This window comes from Salminus brasiliensis, chromosome 4 (assembly GCF_030463535.1).
Source record: "Salminus brasiliensis chromosome 4, fSalBra1.hap2, whole genome shotgun sequence".
Taxonomy (NCBI): domain Eukaryota; kingdom Metazoa; phylum Chordata; class Actinopteri; order Characiformes; family Bryconidae; genus Salminus; species Salminus brasiliensis.
The window spans coordinates 30831785-30850612 of record NC_132881.1 but is presented as its reverse complement, the minus strand read 5'-3'; the positions used below and the strand labels follow the sequence as shown (position 1 = coordinate 30850612).

Here is an 18828-nt window from a genome sequence, read left to right as displayed (position 1 = left end):
GTCCTTCACACCTTCTTTGCTTTGAGAATGTTCCTTATGCCCGTGCCCATGTTTTAGATTGTCATTAGCTTAGGTTATTCAGAATATTAAAATGAACAAAAAGTCCTCACTCTGTTTGCCTTTTCTCGTAATGGTGCCATTGAGTGCTTTATAGTAATATTGCCTGAACGATACAAATATACATAGACATAGAGCAGCAATTATGTTTTAGGGGATAACAGCATTGAAGGGCTGCTTTTATTTGCTCAGCTTCAGATGCCACCTCAGTTAGAGAGTGAGAAAAAGAGTTGTGTTTGATGTGAAAGTTGTCACACACAACATGCTTTTTGGCTTTGAAAAGGAGCGCTGTGTAAACACATCTGCCACTGCTCATATGCAGGTGCAAATATGAAGTTGTTATCACAAAAAAAACTCCACACTATTGTTGGCTCTTTGTGAGCTTTCTCAGGCCTACTCAGTATCTGGCTTTTCCCCAGCATTGAGATCTGGTATTCTTTTGTTGTTATGTTACAAATCATGGCTGGAAACAAATGTCCGTAGCAAGAGACGTCATGGAAGAACTGTAAAAAAAATATGTTACAATAAGGAAAACAAGATGCTAGCAGAGATACATATTTTATGTCTTCAGTGTTTCGGGTCATATAATGAGTTGAGGTTAAAGAAACAATAGCTGCAGGACACACTATGAAACCTCTTTAGTTATGTGTGTTTGTGTTTGTGTTGGGAATGAATTTGACATCTGTGCTGTTGTAGATAAGGTTGTTTTTTATCCCTTAAACATAAGCTTGATAAATTATTAAGTAATCTTATGAATGTCGTGTATTCTAAAGTTTGACTTCCTTGTGCAGATGGAAAAGTAGAGGTGACTAAAGAAGGCTTGAAGCTGTGCACCATGGGACCTGGGAAAGTGTTTGGAGAACTCGCCATCCTATATAACTGCACTAGGACAGCCACAGTAAAAAGTGAGTACACACAAATACACACAAATACACACACACACACACACACACACACACACACACACACACACACACACACACACACACAATGAGCCAGTAACAGTTTTATGTGGATGATTGTTGATAGCATTATTGTATTGGCAAGACAAAAAAGGTTCATTCACAGAAATCCAGAAGGTGCTCATTACTAAAAGGAAAATATATGCGAGTGAGTCATTAGCTAGGTATAATTATTGATTCATATAATTAAATTATTTATTATTTAGACCAAATGCAAAAAAAAAAACAAAAAAAAAAGAATGTAATGAATTTCATGAGTGTTATATTTCACCAGACGATTGTATCAGGTTATTTTACCAGTTGATTATATTATACTTTTATTATTATACTGATGTTTATAACACTTTATTGCCATTCCACATCATTACAACAGATACACACACTAGTGAATAGTGCAGTGAGCACACACACCTGAATGGTGCACCAATGGTACATTTGGGGGTTAGGTGCCTTGCTCCAGGGCACCTCAGACATTATTTCTGACAGAGAAGAAAGCACTGTTCACTTTACTCTCCCCACCCCCACTAACTGCCTGTTTCAACAATCAAACCAGTGACCTTTCGGTCTAACCTCTAGTCTACGACAACAGCATTGTACATCACATTTACAGACAGTAATTTAGGACGTTCATGTGCGTTCTTCTGTTCCATTCTCTTCTAAATGATGGAATTGCATTGTGAAAAACAACTAACACTAACCCTGAAAAAACCCTGTCCACTGTTATACCAACAAGAGCAATGTATAGACAAAAAACTATTGAGACACCTGCTCAATCATTATTTTTTTCTGAAATCAAGGGTATTATGATTTTATTTGAGTAATTTCCTCTATTGTCCAGGGAAAGCTTTCTACTAGATTTTGGAGCATTGCTGTAAGGATTTGATTGTATTATTAATTCACAAGAGCATTAGTGAGGTCAGGATGTTGGATTATCACCACCCCACCTCATCCCCAACTCCTCAACTCTTCCCAAGTATTGGAGCACCAACGCTTCCAGTTCCACTGCTCCACAGCTCAGTGCTCCTAATGCTGGCATGAACATATGTTCATGTTTATCTGCTCCAGAGAGTCTACCAGTAATACTTCTCTACGAAGACTAGACAAGGTGGGTGTGTGCATTTGCACATCCGTGTCAGCAATTGGTGCGATGCTGAATGCAGTGATTAGAAAGGGTGTTCACAAACATTTGGACATATAGTGTGTTTTAGCTGTGTAAAATTAAACAATGCTTACAACGCTTATTTATATTTACTTCATGTATGTGTGCATATGTTTTTAAATATTATAGTATTATAATATAGTGTTTTATTTTTAGATGCTCATATATCTACTACCAAGATTGCTACACTGGTACAGAGGCCTATGGAACCAAATGTGACGCAGTAAATGCCATGTTGAGCTAATTGCTAATAAATTGATTATTGATTAAAGTTTTGCTGAGATCTAGGGTGTACAGTGGTATGAAGGACAGGGAGTAGCAGCCGGCCGGGAAACCTCAACCTTTCTGTCAGTCACTCACTGCACATTCTTCCCTGCAGTGATATGTTGCCTTGGAGATAAGTCTCTCTGGATAAAGCCAAATCTTTAAGGAATCTAAGAAAGCGCCCTGTAGGGCCTGAGTGCAGATGTCTGTGTGTGTGGGTGTGTGTGCTGCTGTTAACTAACTTGCACTGTTGACAATTGACATAAACTCGAGCGACTGGTGTTTCAACAGGAAACGAAACAGATTCTGCTGTGTTTGGACCTGTAGCTTGCCAGCTCGGCTTAGATCATTTAACTAGCTAACAGGCTCAAATCACATACATTTACATGATAAAGCCTCATACCTGACAACACAGTCGAGTGAAAGGTCTTAGTGGAGTTTTTGACTGTTTTGAGGAAGACTGCAGACTGTTTCATTCAGATTTGCTTGCTTTCCCTTTCATTTTAACTTGACCGCGCTAAACTCCCAGCTACAGTGAGCTTGTTTTTTTCACACCTGTTTTCAGAGCGTGACATCACCAATCAGTGAGCTCCCACAGCGCCCCCACCTTGTGGCTCTTCTAAATGTACAGGAATAAATTAAAAACATTTTGTCTGTGAACTAAATAAACAGTTGATTATGATAATGAGCTCAACACCGCTGTAGGCATCAGGTAACCACAGTATTGAGGTAATATGATCAGCCCTATTATTACCTGTGGAAACACAAAAAATTAAACAGTATCAGCTGATACTCAGCATTAAGGTCCGGAATACCCCTGTTAGACAGCTCAGGATAGCTCTACAATTCACTGCTCCTCTATCTAATTACAGAAAGAGGGAATTCCATCTGACCGCAATTAGATGAGAAAGGAGAAGATAAAGAAAGACAAGGAAAATGCAAATGTGGAGAAAAGTAAAAAAAGAGAGAAATGATGGAAGACAGAAACAGGCTCTGAAATGACATCACAATTATGATAAGTACTTTTATCCCTATTATAGATATTTTATAACTCCAAAGATGAGGCCTTTTAAGTAAAGGAGCATTGTATGTGCCCCACTGCTTAGCTCTAACTAATGAGCTATCACAGCCAGCCTAACCAGCAATCCATCCTACCATTTATTGAGAGAACATGACCTAAAATCTGCCTCCCAGAGAGAGAGAGAGAAATATTACTACTGCAAATGTGCTCTTCTGCCTTCATTCATTCAGTGAGTTTTAAAATCAGTTCTTATCCTTTCTATAATAATTGAGCCTAAGCATTACCAGCCAATCACCATAAACTGAGCTACAACTGATCATCCTCAGTGTTTATGATTATGCAATCCTGCTGTTCCCCAATGGCCTTCTGGTCTGTATCTGCTTTGTTCACCACCCTGTCTGTTTCATCCTCGCTTTCCTCTCTCTTCCCCTGATGTTTGGCCAAATCTCATCCTTTCACTTGCGCTTCACCCCTTTCCTTCCATTTATTTTCATTCTTTTCTCATTCTACATCCTTTTTTTCTCCGTCACATATTCTCTCTTCCAGCCACCTCTTTGCTCTGTCAGCTATGTTTATTCCTCCTCTCTCGCCTCTTCCTCCCTCCGTCGCTCCCTCTCGCGTTCGAGCCCCAGCTGTGGCCCCTACTCGCTCTCCTCCAGGGCTCTGTTTATCGTTGACTGGTTCCTGCACTCCTCCGCTCGCTGGCTCTGGCTCTCTGGTTAGTGTCTGATTCAGGAAGTGGGATGGGCTGGGCTGGGCCTGAGCGGCGTGCGCATGGCTTTGTCTCTGAGCATCTGATCTCTCTCACAAAGGCAAATGTGATACATGACCTTTGATCACTGCTTGCACATACCAATAAATGCATCTAAACAGTATGTCTTATCAGCCCTTCTCATCTTACTCAGTACTACCAGAGGCAGAGGCACTCCATTATTTGGTAAAGGAATGATAATGAGGCACTTAAGTGTTGAGATTCTCACAGACTGCCATAAAAAAAACAGCTGTTGTAGTGGACATTCTCCTAACTGCAGTGCAGTGCTTCAGGACTGTTCTGGGCCCTGGCTTCACCTCCATCAAGGGACATGTGGGACATAAACAGTCTACACACATTAAGTTCATATATAAAGGTCTGTGCATACACACACACGGAACCGCGATAATGTGTGTGTGTAATAATCTAGACAGCCGAATGGAGAGAGTGGGAAGTAGAGACAGGTGAAGCACAAGTAAATGATTAGGGAGTTAAGCTCTCTTTCAGGCTTATGGAGACAATTGCATTTGTACATAAGAAGAGCCTGCTGAAAATTCAACTTCTGCGAGATATACTCTAAATGTACTGGTGAGGTTGCAAGGAGGGCTTCTTGATTCTGGCTCACCCATAAATCAGGACTGCTGTTGCTGGTATGTTCTTGTGCCTGCAACAGATCACTGGATATTAAGACAAAAGACAGACCAAGCCAAATGTAATTTCCCATTTTCTACTTGAAGGGATATGAATCACAAAGCTACTAACATGAAGAAAGCTTTATCACTAGGCTATTAAATTAACATCATTCACTCAAACCTGTGGCTGCAGTCAGGTGTTTAAATTAATCTGCGCCACTGAACTTGTCATTAGAAGCATTAAACCCACCTCTTTGTTACAGTTCAGGACAGACCACAAAAGAGGGGTGAATGGATATTTAATGAAGGGATATCTTATGAATTCTAAATGAACAACAAAGTGGTTGGAATGTTCTCCTCTGCATAGTCAGTAAACATATGGTAGCATTCCTCGCTTAAAAATATTAATCTCAAATGAGCAGATTAATTCAATTAATTAAGGAACTAATTAATAAGCAGTTAATTAAGTGAAGGCAACAGGCAAGCCTGACAGCAGTTTATGTATGAATCACTCTTGTGTTTTGTTAGATTTCAAAGCATTGGCAGCCCTATTACAGTATAATACCCTGCAGGCCTGTTGCAAAAGGCAGGCTATCTTCTTAGGCTGCGACTGACTGTCCCCTTCATCTTGTCTCACTAATTCCGTTTCTAAGTTTGCACAACTGAAATCGCTCAACCCCAGTTGGTAAAAACCATCATGATACATTCTAATTTGCTATTGATTTTTTAAAATCTTTTTAATTATTAAGCTTTAATAACAGAAATGATATCGGGCATTGCTGTGAGGATTTCATTGTATTCATTGACAAGAGTGTTCTGTACCAGAGGTCAGAATGTTGGATGATTACCACCCCACCTCATCCCCAACTCCCCAACTCATCACTAAATCATTGGATGGAGCACCACCATCATTCCAGAATACACAGTTTCACTGCTCCACAGCTCACATTTGGCATTAGGCATGAGACCAATTGGTTCTATTCTCTACAGGGACTGGACAAGGTGTGTGTGCATTTGCACATCCATGTCAGCAGTGGATGCAAATAAAAGTGGCTGAATGCGTACATTAGAAGATGTTTCCACAAACATGTGCAGACATAGTGTACCATAAACTGCCCAGACAGTTATGCTGTGCTATGTTATAGGACAAAAAAATCAAAGTTCACAATCTTATTCATAGTAAATAATTTTTTCTAGTGTTTCTCAAGAAAAGAAAACAAACATATATCACAAGATATTCTTGATAAGGGTGCTGCAGTTGGAACTGGAATTATAGTAAAACACAGGGCAAAAATAATCAAAACATAAAATCTATGCCTTGTTATTATTCCTTTGTTATTTGAGCAAGTATATTCTGCTGATATCAACCCATCACAGATACTGACTGATTATCTCTAATAGAAGCCCATGCCTTGACATTATACCTACCTTAGAGACTACATAGCTCCCAGTTAATAAAAAAAGCAGGGTTTGGACTAGTTGTGCTTCTCATATGGCTAAAAGCTCTTGACCTGGGATCACAAAGTGTGTGCGCCTGTGTATGTATGCATGTGTGTCTCTTATTTGTGACTTGTGTGAGTATGTTCTGGTATTGCTACTTCAGCCTGTGGTGAATGATGTAGAGTGAAGCAGGGTAGTAATTTGTGTTTGATCACAATACACTTTCACAGAAACTTGAGCCAGAGAGCAGAGGGCTGAGGAAAATATAGACTGAAGGAAGATGGTAGAAGATTGTAGCGAACGAGAAAAAAAGAGGAGAGGGTCTGAAGAGGAGCTTGGTAGTCCGATGGTGGGGTTTATTAGTGAGACAGTGAAAACAAAAATGATCATCCTACTATCTGCTTCCATGGTAACGTGTGTGCATGTGTCTGCTCTCCCAGGGAGTCATTTTGAAGAGATCTTTTTGTTCCTTGGATGGAAGGAGCTGACTCACCTACTTACTACCTCCCGGAGGTCGATGTCTGTCAGACTATTACTATTTTTGTGTGTGTACGTCTGTCTGTGGTGTTCAGCGATTGCATATGTATATGTGTGTGTGTCTCTGTCTCCATATTTATTTTTGGTGGTTGTGTGTTTGTGCTCGTTATGGCAGATATTTAGATGTTAACAGCAACAGATATTAAAAGTTGATTTGAAGGTTAGGTGTTAAGTGTACACCAGCTTCTGGCATCATTGCTGAGGAATCTTAGTCCAGTTCTCATTGAGCAGTGGCCTCCTGTTCACCAATATTCTTGGGTTTGTGAGCTGCAACTGCCTTCTTAAAATCCTACTGAAGAATTCCTATAGGGTTCAAGTCAGGCAACTGTGTCAACCTTTTTTTTGAAACCAAGCCTTGGCAGATTTTGAGTTATGCTCGGGATAACTGTCCTATTTGAAGGTCCAACGATGACATGACATTTTCTCCTAGGATTTATTGATACTTGATTGAATACATCTTGCCCTCCACATGCTGCTGGTGTCCAGTGTCAAGGGGAGCAAATCAGCCCCAGAGCATGCCCAAGCCACTGCCATGCTTCAGTGTAGGCTTCAATGGCTTGTTTATATGATTTTGAGCAGATTGGAGCTGACTTTTTGTTGTGCTTTTGGGTCAGTAGAGGTGTATGGAGGTCATGGAGACCTTCAGTGTTTAGTATGCGCCTTACTGTGCAAACTGAAAGCTCAGTGCCTGCTGCCACCAAATCTTGCAGCAGGTCTTTTGAAGTCACTAGAGGTTTTTGACCACCTACCTCCACAGGAACTTTAAAGTTCACTCTTAAACGATTGAGATTTTTTTGTAACAGCTTTGACAGTACCGATCCCTGACTATACCTGTATTCATGCATATTTTATTCTGACGCTGGTAAAAAAAATGTATATATATTTTTACCACGAAAGACCCTAGCATTAAATATTTTTTTTCCTGCTATTCCAGCACATCTGTTGTTACCTTGGCAACGCAACTGCGTCTGGTTTCCAGACGAAAATAGCTGAGGTAAAAACTGACCAGTAGGAATAGACTAGTCAGAATATGGCACATACGGTCAGACAGGCTAGAACAGAAATGTCAGAAAAGAAAAAAATATGGTTTTTATGAAGTTTCAGGGCCCTAGGGAGGTAAGAGAGTCTTGGACTCAGACAGTTGATATTGGCTGAATCTGCAATTTCACCAAGACACTTTATTTTAAAATTATCAGCAGAACACACAGAATCGCGTTAAAGCAAATGATGCACAATGTGAAAATATGCGAGCAGACTCTTCTGTCCCAGGTTAGGACAACAGCTGATTATGAAAAGTGTGTGTGTGTGTGTGGGGGGGGGTGGTGCCAAGTGAATAGACACAGCAAGCAAAACAAAACTCTAAAGCTATTGGTGACAGATCACACATAGAAGTGTGTGTGAGCTTCACCTTGAAGTTCAAAAGTACACATGTTGATTGTGAGGAGTCTAGCCGCTGTGTCAGTGTACCCACATCATTTTACAAGAAATAAATAAATAACAGTGACAACACTTTTACATCTGTCTCCCTCACCTTTCTTATGACTCATTGTCCCTTTTGTTTGTCAGATTTGGTCAAAATGTCTGTTATTCCTTTATTCTAAGCCAGAAAATGAACCTTAGATGCTCTGGACTGTAGTAATGGAGGAGGGTGAGCACATGCTATAAGAAATATGAGTGTGAGAATGAACTTATCTAGATGAGCTCATGCATATTCAGAAATGGAAGCACACAGTTGTAGGCACTGTCAGAAACATGTGTTAGGCCACTGTGTGTTTCGTGCAGATGTCTGAAAATAAAGGGTGTAAGCTGTGAGCCTTTTGTGTTTGTGTGTATATGTAGGAAAAGTTGTTGTCCACTCAGTGTCTGTTAGCTTTGGGTAATGATGTGTTTAGGGCCTGTTTTTGAGATATGGAAATGAATATGAGGTGTCCTGTGGTGACTGGCTCACCCTCAGACAGAGTAATGGCTTCATTCCCCCCACTGATGTCTCATGAGCTCTGATTATTTTGTCAGTGAAGTTCACATCGCATTTAGTTCCTTTCTCCATACCGCTAGCAAGTTCTTTTCAGACTCACTGTGCTCTCTTTCTTCATCATGATCATGACCATCATCATGATCATGATCATCATCATTTTGATGTCTATGCTATGAGACTGTCTGAACATTGTTACTCTTTTTTAAAGCTTTGATGGGAAGAGTTGCATATTGGGTGGCATCCCCATGCTAAGGACAATTACGTGTAGCGCTCAAAAATGAAGTGAAATGAATTGTGAATGCTGCCTGACAGTAGGATATTTTATTAATCAACAAAGCACTCCACTAGTACAGTAAGGTGTTGGCACAGTTTGATGAATAGAAAGTTCGCCTGATCTTATTCTGTGAACAAATTGGATTAGAAAAAAAAATAACAATCAATCCAGTCTGTTATAACCAAGACCAACAAATAAAAAAGATGGAAAAAACTGAAGTAATGCATATTATATAATAGAATAGAATTACAATTGATATAATTTCCTTCTTTGTTTCTTTCTAACCTCCTGTGGGTTCTGTTGGTTTATTCTAGCAGATCTCCATAGGGACATACATCGACCCCGCCATGAGAACATAACGCTCAACGAGGCTCCCCTAGGCAACACGCCGTTCCGTTCTCATACATCCACATCCGCAGCCCTCATCTCTCCTCCCACAAACACTGCACGCAAACACTGAGCAACTTTGGATTACTTCTGCTTTCTAGGTTGCATGTGTAATTGGTGGTTTTGTGTGCGCCCTGCTTTCAGCAAATATTTGTGAGGGAACTCAATCATCGTTCCTTTGTCAATAGTGTTGTCACAACAGAAATAACATGGCGGGGGGGAAAAACAGCTCTCGCTTTAATGAACGAGTCAGAGCACAAAGGATTTAGCTCATTGGGAGATCATTTCACTGATAATAGTCTGGAGAGAGAACAATCCCATCTGCCTATCACAAAACACTCATTACTCCAAGCTACCCACTTTCTCTGCCCTCTCTTTTCATTTGTGTCTCACTCTATCAGGCTGTGTGATGCGCTTTTAAAGCACCTCTCATGTCCTGTGCTTGACAATTGCCCTTTCAGCACGCCACAGCCTGTTGTCTCACCTCTGCAGAGTGCAAACTTGCATTAACTTCTTTTTGCCCTCTCGCCTAAACGAGTAGAAATGATATTAAAAAGGCCATGTGGCTCATTTGTAGGAGAAACAACAGAAATATAAATCATTTCTTTCTGTTCTGGCTCCCTGTGTTTATCTGGGTCGCCACTTGTCCTAGTGCTGGAGGGGGTTTGGCCTCTCTCTCTCTCTCTCTTTTTCTCTCTCTCACGCATGTGCTCCAGGAAGTCTCTGTGTTAGTTCCTCGCAACAGTATTTTTTGAATGCCCACCTAGACTGTGAACGCTCTTCCCCCTAAAATGTAGTTCATGGGGCTTCCTAAAAGCTTACCACCTCCCCATGTGTTATCCAGAGGGACAGGTCTCAGCTGAAATCTCTAACCCAGTTACCCACAGCCTTTTATGTACTCTACACTGACTGTGTGTAATTTGACAGTTGATAAGTCTCTACGGGGGAGACCTGGTTTGCCTACAAAAAAACCTGACATGAGGTCCAATAAAAAAATGCCTTGCAAATAATTCTTCCAAAAAGTAAGCAGGAATGGAGCCATTAACACAATATGTTATCTGTGAAATGATTCATCAGACGTTTTTGTTATGAGGCAGAGTTACAGTGTGAAGTTAACAGCCACGTTGTGGGGGATTGCTGCTGGAAGCAACATTGGCATTTGAGCTAGCAGCTTTTGACATGCTTTACAGCTGTGTAGCTGTTACTTTGCCTGCTATCACAAGCATTATCCTGTATCTTCCTTCTGCCTGATCAGATTGCCGCAGGACAGAGTGTTTTCCCACTCCATTATTTTCGATGAGAGTTTTTAATGAGATTTATTAAGCTTGGAGAAACCGCTCTGACTGGCAGATGGCAACATTACCGCATGAACTGATGAAGGTAGTTGTTATCCATTGTTTTATTTCTGTGTCTATCTGTTCACTAAGATAATGAGATTGAAGAGGGTGAATCGTGCCAGGGCAGGTTCTGTGATGCGTTTCCTGTCCCTCATGAATACATTAACAGTGGCGTAATCAGAGAGCATGCTGGGAGCTGAGTCCTCACTTGCTGCACCACTGATATCTCTGTGCTACTTGTAAGTATCCTTAGAATATCACTGTTGGAATGAATGTTTGGTTATTAGGCTAAATGCTTTGGAAGGAATCGTAATGAGTAATGCTTCTCACATTTCTGATGCAGTGATGAAGCTCATTTGCCTGAAGCTTCTGATCAGAATTGTGGTTCCCCTTGTAGGTTTTATACACTGTTTTTGCAAGTCTAATTCATTCTCTGTGTCACATGAAAGCACTGTGTATGCAGTGGGATTCAGGTTCAGTACCCAACTGTATCATGAACAGCAGTTTACCAGAGGCTGACAAGAAAGTAATTGAACATATTCTCACTGAGACACAAAAACAACAGAGCTTCTCGATTTCTGCTGTTAATACGACATACAGACAAAAGTATTGGGACACCTGCTCATTCAATGTTTCTTTCAAAATCACGGGTATTAAACACGCGTTTATCCTGATTTTGTTGGAATAACTGTGCATGGAAGATTGGAACATTGCTGTGATTTGATTGCATTCAGCAATGTGTGTGTTAGGATGGTCATGATGATGATCACCACCCCACCTATTCCCCAATTCCGCAGCTTATCCCAAAAGTATTAGATGGAGCGCCATCATACCAGAGAACACAGTTCCACTGCTCCACAGATCAATGCTGGGAGGATTTATACCCCTCTGCCAATAGGTACCTGTTTATCTGCTCCAGAGAGTCTTAGTCTATTGGCAGTACTTCTCCACTAGACAAGAACTAGACAAGCTGGTTGTATGTGCATTTGCAATGTGTGCAAAAAGTAGTTGAATGCATTGATTAGAAGGGGTGTCCGCTAGAGCTGCACAATATATTATTTCAGCATTGTCATCACACTGTGGACATGCACAATAGTCACATGGTAGGTATGTGTAATATTTGTAAAACACTTGTGGATTTTGAAATAAATACTGCAATAGTTTAAAGAAACATTCCTTCATGATGTCTTTACTGTCTTCATGATCATCTAGTTTACTATATGTGGAATATATAAAGTAAAAGATCTAAAGCGATCAGAAGAACCACAGACAAACCTTGTTTATTACACTGAATTCAGAATTAAAATAGCATAGCAAAGCATGACAGAATTAATGCAAATATATTTTCCAGATATTTTCCAGAATATTTTCTAGATATTTTCAAGATAGAACACACATATAAAATACAAGTTCAGAGATGTTGGTCTCAGAGATCTCTTTGGATATCATTCTTTTTTTTATATATCAGATACAAATACCAGTACAATACTTCATAACGGATTCCTGAATTGTTTTAATAAAAAAATATATAAATTAGAAAATGTTTTTTACATTTATTTAAAACGTTTTACAGCACATTCATTGTGGGAGTCCAGTATTATTTATAGTCATCATCCAATACATGCTTTGGTAAATCTGATAAAAAATTATGGTAAAGATGATGTTAAATCAATTAAGCTTGTGATGGAATTGAACAAATCCATGCTCTGGCTGGGGGCATCCAGAATGAATCTGGAACCAAGCTTTGTTCTTCAAACTAGCTTTTCTTGTTACTTAGGTGCCTAAAACTTCACTATATAAAATCTTCACTATATAAAAACTGCACTATAAAAAATGCACTATTATAACAGTTCGCAAAAACATTGCTTCACAATATTATGTTAGATTTGATTCTTACAATATTTTGAACAATATTTTGAACAAAATTATGAAACATGATGCCTGAATCCAGCTTCTTGCTTAATCTAATAATGAGAGTACGAATGAGACCCTGCTGGGACGCAGGAGGAGTGTGGCACAGGGCATGAATGCCATGGAATGGTGGAGCTATTGACTGGTGGAAGGTTTTTTGCAAACTGTGGGTTCAAACAATACAAATATGCATTAGATATTATATTTAACAGAATGTCTGTTCACCCTGATACACATTTTTGCATCATGATACCACAATGTTTCATGAGAATGTCAAAAGCTTCTGATGTATCATGTTGCCTTGATTTTTTGGGTTCACATAACAAATAATCTTTTTTTCTTTTTTCAAAAAAATTAAAGGATACTCAATCTTGATCAGATAGAAATTGCTTGATAGAAAGACTACTTAGGTATTGAAATTTGATATTGAACTATATGACATCTCTATATAATCTTTACTAGTGATTTTTTTGGCACCATTAAACTATCCAGTTCCAAAATTTATTACAGTGAGAGAGTAGAGAAATTTATTTTGGACATTGGTTTCAAACGTGTGGTCAGAAGGTAGCTAGCTTTTGGCGTGGCACTCCTGCAGTAAGGGAGAGACTTAATGTCCATGCTCAGAGCTGTTTTTCATTTCAATATGCTGCATGTGGGCAGTGTAGGTGGATGTCTTGTGGAAAAGGTGGTAAAGTGTTAGTTTCATTGCTGTGGACAGTGGTTCTCACTATTAGCGTATCTTCTGGCTTGTATCACATGTAGACGGAATGTGTGGGTGTGTGGATGCTCTGCTGAGAGGCTGGCTGTTAATATGGATCTGTGGACTGGAGCTCATTGTGTTCTTCAGCGCACAGCAGAGTGCTGGTGCGGGAGAGAGAGTGAGTGCTTATGTGTCTCCACACCGGCTGTTTCATTGTCACAATTTTCCATGATGTTTTTTTTTTACTACTTCTTTTCTCTCTCTCTCTCTCTCTCTCTCTCTCTCTATCTCTATCTCTCTCTCTCTCTCTCCCTCTCACTCTCCTATCTCTCATCTCTCTCTCAGATAAGAGAGACTAGACAGCTACCAGATCAATATGTGTAGATGGGCTTTGATAAAGTCACTCAGCACCAACCAACGCAATAATGTTTTTAAACTGATCTTAATGAAGTTTTTATTTCCTATCTTGAAGTCCAATTTTGTTTCTGGCTTTGTTTCTGATTGCCTGAAATAAAATATATTTGATGGCATCCCTAATAAATACCCTGCTGAAAACTCCAGGCCAGAGAAGTCAAGACAAGCAACTGGGAGCTGGGTTTGAAATATCTAATTGTTGCTATGGTTGCTGTGGTATTCCAAGAGGTTGCTATGGTTGGTATGTTGTTGCTTAGTGGTTGCTAGTGTTCCTAGGTGGTTGCAAGGCAGTTGCTATAGTATCCCAGGTGGATGCTATAGTGTCTATGGTGGTTGCTAGGGTGTTTTCAAGTGGTTGCTGTAAAACTATGAAGAAGAAGAAGAATATGAATGGGATAACAATATAAATGTGCATTGCTCTCTATATTCACTCTCTGAAGCCTGTTCTCACAAACATTTCTTACATGGAGCTAAAGCCAGCAACAGCCTTGGTGCTTTTTCCAACATTAAGACAGTAGCTCTTAATGGGTTAGGGATAAAGGATTAAACTTTGCGCAGGCTCATCTCACTCTGCAGGCCACAGAGTAATTAGTCTGCTTTGTACTTCAGCCCCATTATAGCTATCACAGCTACAGCTATTGAGAGAGGGTAGCAAAGGAGAGAACCAGAGCCAGAGAAAGAGAAAGATAAAGAGAAGGGGGGTTGGCAGGGTGCAGGTGGTTCACAAATACATGGCTAGCTCCCTGTCAGGTTTCCAAAAAATGCTAGAAAAAAGAAAGAGATGTCAATCCAATTGCAATATTACTGTAATGTTTGTGAAAAGCCACTGGCCATGCAGTTATGTTCATATTGGATTAGAAATGATTGTCTGCTGCACCAAAGCAGCATTTCAGAATGCTCACTGTGGTGATGTCTGTCTAGCAACATCAGAGCCTAAAATTCAACGCCCTTTCTTAAAATGAATGAGTCACACTGTTTGTTAATTCCACTGAGCCATGAAAACACTGCCCTTAAAGTTGAAGTAAGCTGGTTGACCAGTTTAGCTCTTGACAGACATGGGGTAGGTTGATGGAATTTGATTGTTTAGCTAGCCTACAAGCATGAGCAGCCTGACCAAGTTAGGTGACCACTGTGACCTAGCTAGTTGACCATCATGACCATGCTAGTTGACCAGCATAACCAGTATGACTTGGTTGACTAACATGACCACATGGATCCATGAGTATGACCAGCTTTTTAACCGCGTTGACTATTGATTTCCCTGGTCTGGATTTTTCAGCAGGGTGCTTATTAGATACCTTAAGTCTATAATTCATTGGATTTGCATTGTATTGTGGGAACTGTAGTAGTTAGGAGTATTGCTATGGTAACTGTTGTTTCTTCCGGTCCACCTCTGTCTCACTATCGAGTGAGTGACTTCATTGTCTGTAGTCTCTCACTGTTCTGTTTTACAACTGAAAATAAACAAATATTTCAGTGACATTCTGCTTTTTGTGTGTGTGTGTGTGTGTGTGTGTGTGTGTGTGTGGAAACACATTGTTAATGCTAAAGTTTTACTACTTAATTAATGCACTACAGGCTGTAGCAGGTACCTTGGGGGGACTATGTGGCATTAGATGAAGCAAACTGTAACTTGTACAACTCTTTAAAAATTAAATGAAATGGGATATATATTTTTTCTTTCTCCCACCGAACCGTGAGGTCCAGACCACGGTGCAAAAGGAACCGTGACTATTGTGTTTGTTTACACCCCTAGTACTTATAGATACAGATATGAGAAGTGGGTTTGAAAACTCATTGTTGTTGTGTGCAGTGTAATAGTTAAATGACTCCATTTAATGTTCTGATGTTTGTTCCGTCTTCTGTTTTGGTGAACACTGAAATGGTCATTTTCAGGATCATTTGATTTCACTAGTCCAGATCAGCTTTCTCAGTATTTACTCAGTAATAGAGCCAGCTCATTTTCCTCACCACAAGCAGCTTCACAGCACTAGTAATGAGGCACACGGTGGGGAGAGGGTGGGTGTAGGTTTTTTATTAATGTGTTCTGAGAGGTTTTGGATCACGCTGTAAGACACTGGCGTCAGCGTGGCAACATGGCTGCATTTCTTCTGATGAAAAAAATCTTTGAAATCTTGCAAGCCGTACATTAGATCCCAAAATAATATTTTCAAAGTAGACTAAAAACTATAATCCCAGTTCAAAAGACCTGCAGTATACATACCAAGAACATAGTGCTGAACAATATCGCAATTATTTGAACATTTTAGCTTAATTACAATTAATGAACAATATATTAATCAATGATGGACATTTTGCTTTGGTACAAGCTGCTTAAGCTGCTTATGATATCACATATGATGTCATATGAAAATGTTTCATTCAGTTTCTGAATGTCAGTTTCAATTAATTTTCAACTATTTGCCAAGCCCTACAAGAACACAGCATGTGAGCATGCTTTTTTGATTAAATTAAATGTACATTTATCAGTGTTCTGGTGGTTTTGCTGCCTTGACCATTACATATAGAAAAGCTTGATCATGAACATCGTTTATGAAGTGAGAAACACATGCCCACTATTGTTAGATTAGATGCAAGTGTAAGAGTGAATGGCCATAGCAAGACACATTACAGCAGTAGTGTTTGTCCCCAGCTGGGCATGAGAAATAAAAAAGAAATGGGTCACTAGGTTTCTGGTTATTTAGTCATGCAGCTTCGACTGCCTGAATTCAGTGTACTGTAGATTAATGCTCTGTACACTGTCCTGACTAGTAAAGTCTTTATTTACCATTGCAGTCACTCAAATGAATGTAGAAATGACATCTGACATTGCTTTAAGGCTTCAGCAACGAGAGCATCAGTGAAATCAGGCTGTTGGAAGATCACCACCCCACCTCATCTCCAATTTCCCACTTCATCCCAAAAATATGGTATGAAGTGCCATCATACCAGAGAACACAGTTCCACTGCTCCATAGCTCAGTGCTGAGAGGCTTTATACCCCTCTAACCCACACCTGGCATTAGGCACAGGGGAAATAGGTACCTGTTTATCTGCTCCAGAGAGTCTTATTCTATTAGCAGTACTTCTCCAGAGACTAGATGAGGTGGTTGAATGTGCATTTGCAATGTGTGTAAAGAGTAGCTGAATGCATTCATTAGAAGGTGTGTCCGCTACGGCTGGACAATATATTATTTCAGCATCGTCATCGCACTGTGGACATGCACAATAGCCACATTGCAGGACATGCAGTGTCACGTAAAGCAAATTAAATAATGCACATCATGCTTGCTTTTATACAAATGGAAAATTCACACTGTTGTCATTTTCCTTGACATACTGCAGGTTGTGTCTGCTTAATAGCATATTTTACTCCAAATTTCCATACAAAGAGTCCATTATTAATATAAGGACTTGTTGGATCATTGATTTGCAGTATTTTCAGTATTTAAAATTTGACTATTTTTTAAATTTGACTATTAAAAACATTGCAATGTCGTTTTGTTCCATTTGGTGTAGCACCATATGTTTCCCTTTTAATGCAAGGTTTTGGGGGATTTTTACTTAATAATTTGTTCTACCTTTATGTTTATCTGATCAAGAGAGAGTCCTATTTTATTTGCAGTGCTATTTTCAGTACTTTACAGGGACTAGACAAGCTGTGTGTGTGCATTTGCACATCTGTGTGAGCAAGCAACCTAAAGTAGTTAAATGCACTCATTAGAAAGTGTTTCCAAAATCATTTGGACATATGGTGCACATAATGCAGAAACATATGAACTTCAGCCACTGTTTATTTATTCAGTAAATATGCAGATGCAATCAGGAAACAAAAAACTTGTAGTGTAAATCATAGACTGTGAGGCATGGCTGAGTGATCTGTTATGGTTATACTGAGTGTGTATGTGTGTGTTTACAAGTGCTTACAGTACATGCTACTATATTGCATGTACGGAAGCCCCTTCACTACCTTGCAGTGAAGGAAAGCAGAGTTGATGTTTGTGCTGGTCTCAAGAGTGCAGATCTCTGTATCTGACCTGCACCACTTGTTTATTCATAAACAGCTCAGTATTTTGAAGTGTTGCCTTTTTGTCACCTTGATGCATGTGCTTTTGCAAAGTTGTGTGATTTTGTGTGTGTGTGTGTGTGTGTGTGTGTGTGTGTGCGCGTACTTAATGATAAAAATAATCACAGCCAGAGCAGCCTGATGAATAACTAATGTGCACTGGGCCTGAGAGGAGTGCAGTTGGTTTTGATAGCTTGTTTATTCTTCCCTTTTATCACAGACTCTTCTAGAGCTTCATTTAAACCTCATCTCGCTGGATCCCTTGTCGCCAAAAATCACATTTTCGCAGTGTTCACTCTGGGATTTTTCTGTTGGGTTATGTCTGCTGTCCTCAATTTTTTATATTATGTTTAGCTGCTTACCAGTGCGAGGCAGTACTGATAATAATTTATATCATTATATTTTCCTTGATATAACAATGTTATCATGAAATAGCAGAAGATAGTTAAGTTTGCATTAATGGAGTAAACAAACCTGTGTTTTTACAGTACTCTAGTTTGTGTTCTAGAATTGCTAGAACAACCCCTTAAAGAGCCTGAGGCCAAAATATGTGGTTTGCTGACATTAAAATGTTTTAAACGTATAAGCCAGAAACGTTCAATGACAGGATATAGGGAGGCTCTCTGCATTCATTCTGACTTTCAGACTGAGCCCACCTCTGTGTGTTTTTAGTCACTAGCTGTCTGTATTCTGCTGTCTGAGCCTTGCTCTGTGTTCTCTAGAGTAAACACACAGCACAGTTTGTACACAGCTGGACAGTGGTTATCACAGTTTGTCCTATTACTCATTGCCCCCGATATGATTCACCCAACTCACCCAGTGCAGATGCCCTTGTGATGCGTATGTTCTGACCCTTTAATATCGCAGTTATTGTTTTATAAGTAACAAGTAAAACTGCCGCTGTCTAATTACATATGTATTTTAGCTGTGCTATCAGCCTGT

The 18828-nt window shown here is 39.7% G+C and overlaps 1 protein-coding gene across 3 annotated transcripts in view; it reads left to right on the top strand.

Annotated features, from left to right (window-relative positions):
- Window positions 1-18828, top strand: part of prkg1a (protein kinase cGMP-dependent 1a) — a 63053-nt gene that overhangs the window by 23122 nt on the left and 21103 nt on the right. For all 3 annotated transcript variants that reach the window (XM_072677973.1, XM_072677972.1, XM_072677974.1), the window contains exon 3: window positions 849-962. In XM_072677973.1, coding sequence (XP_072534074.1) covers window positions 849-962 — 114 coding nt within the window. The remainder of the gene's footprint in view (window positions 1-848; window positions 963-18828) is intronic.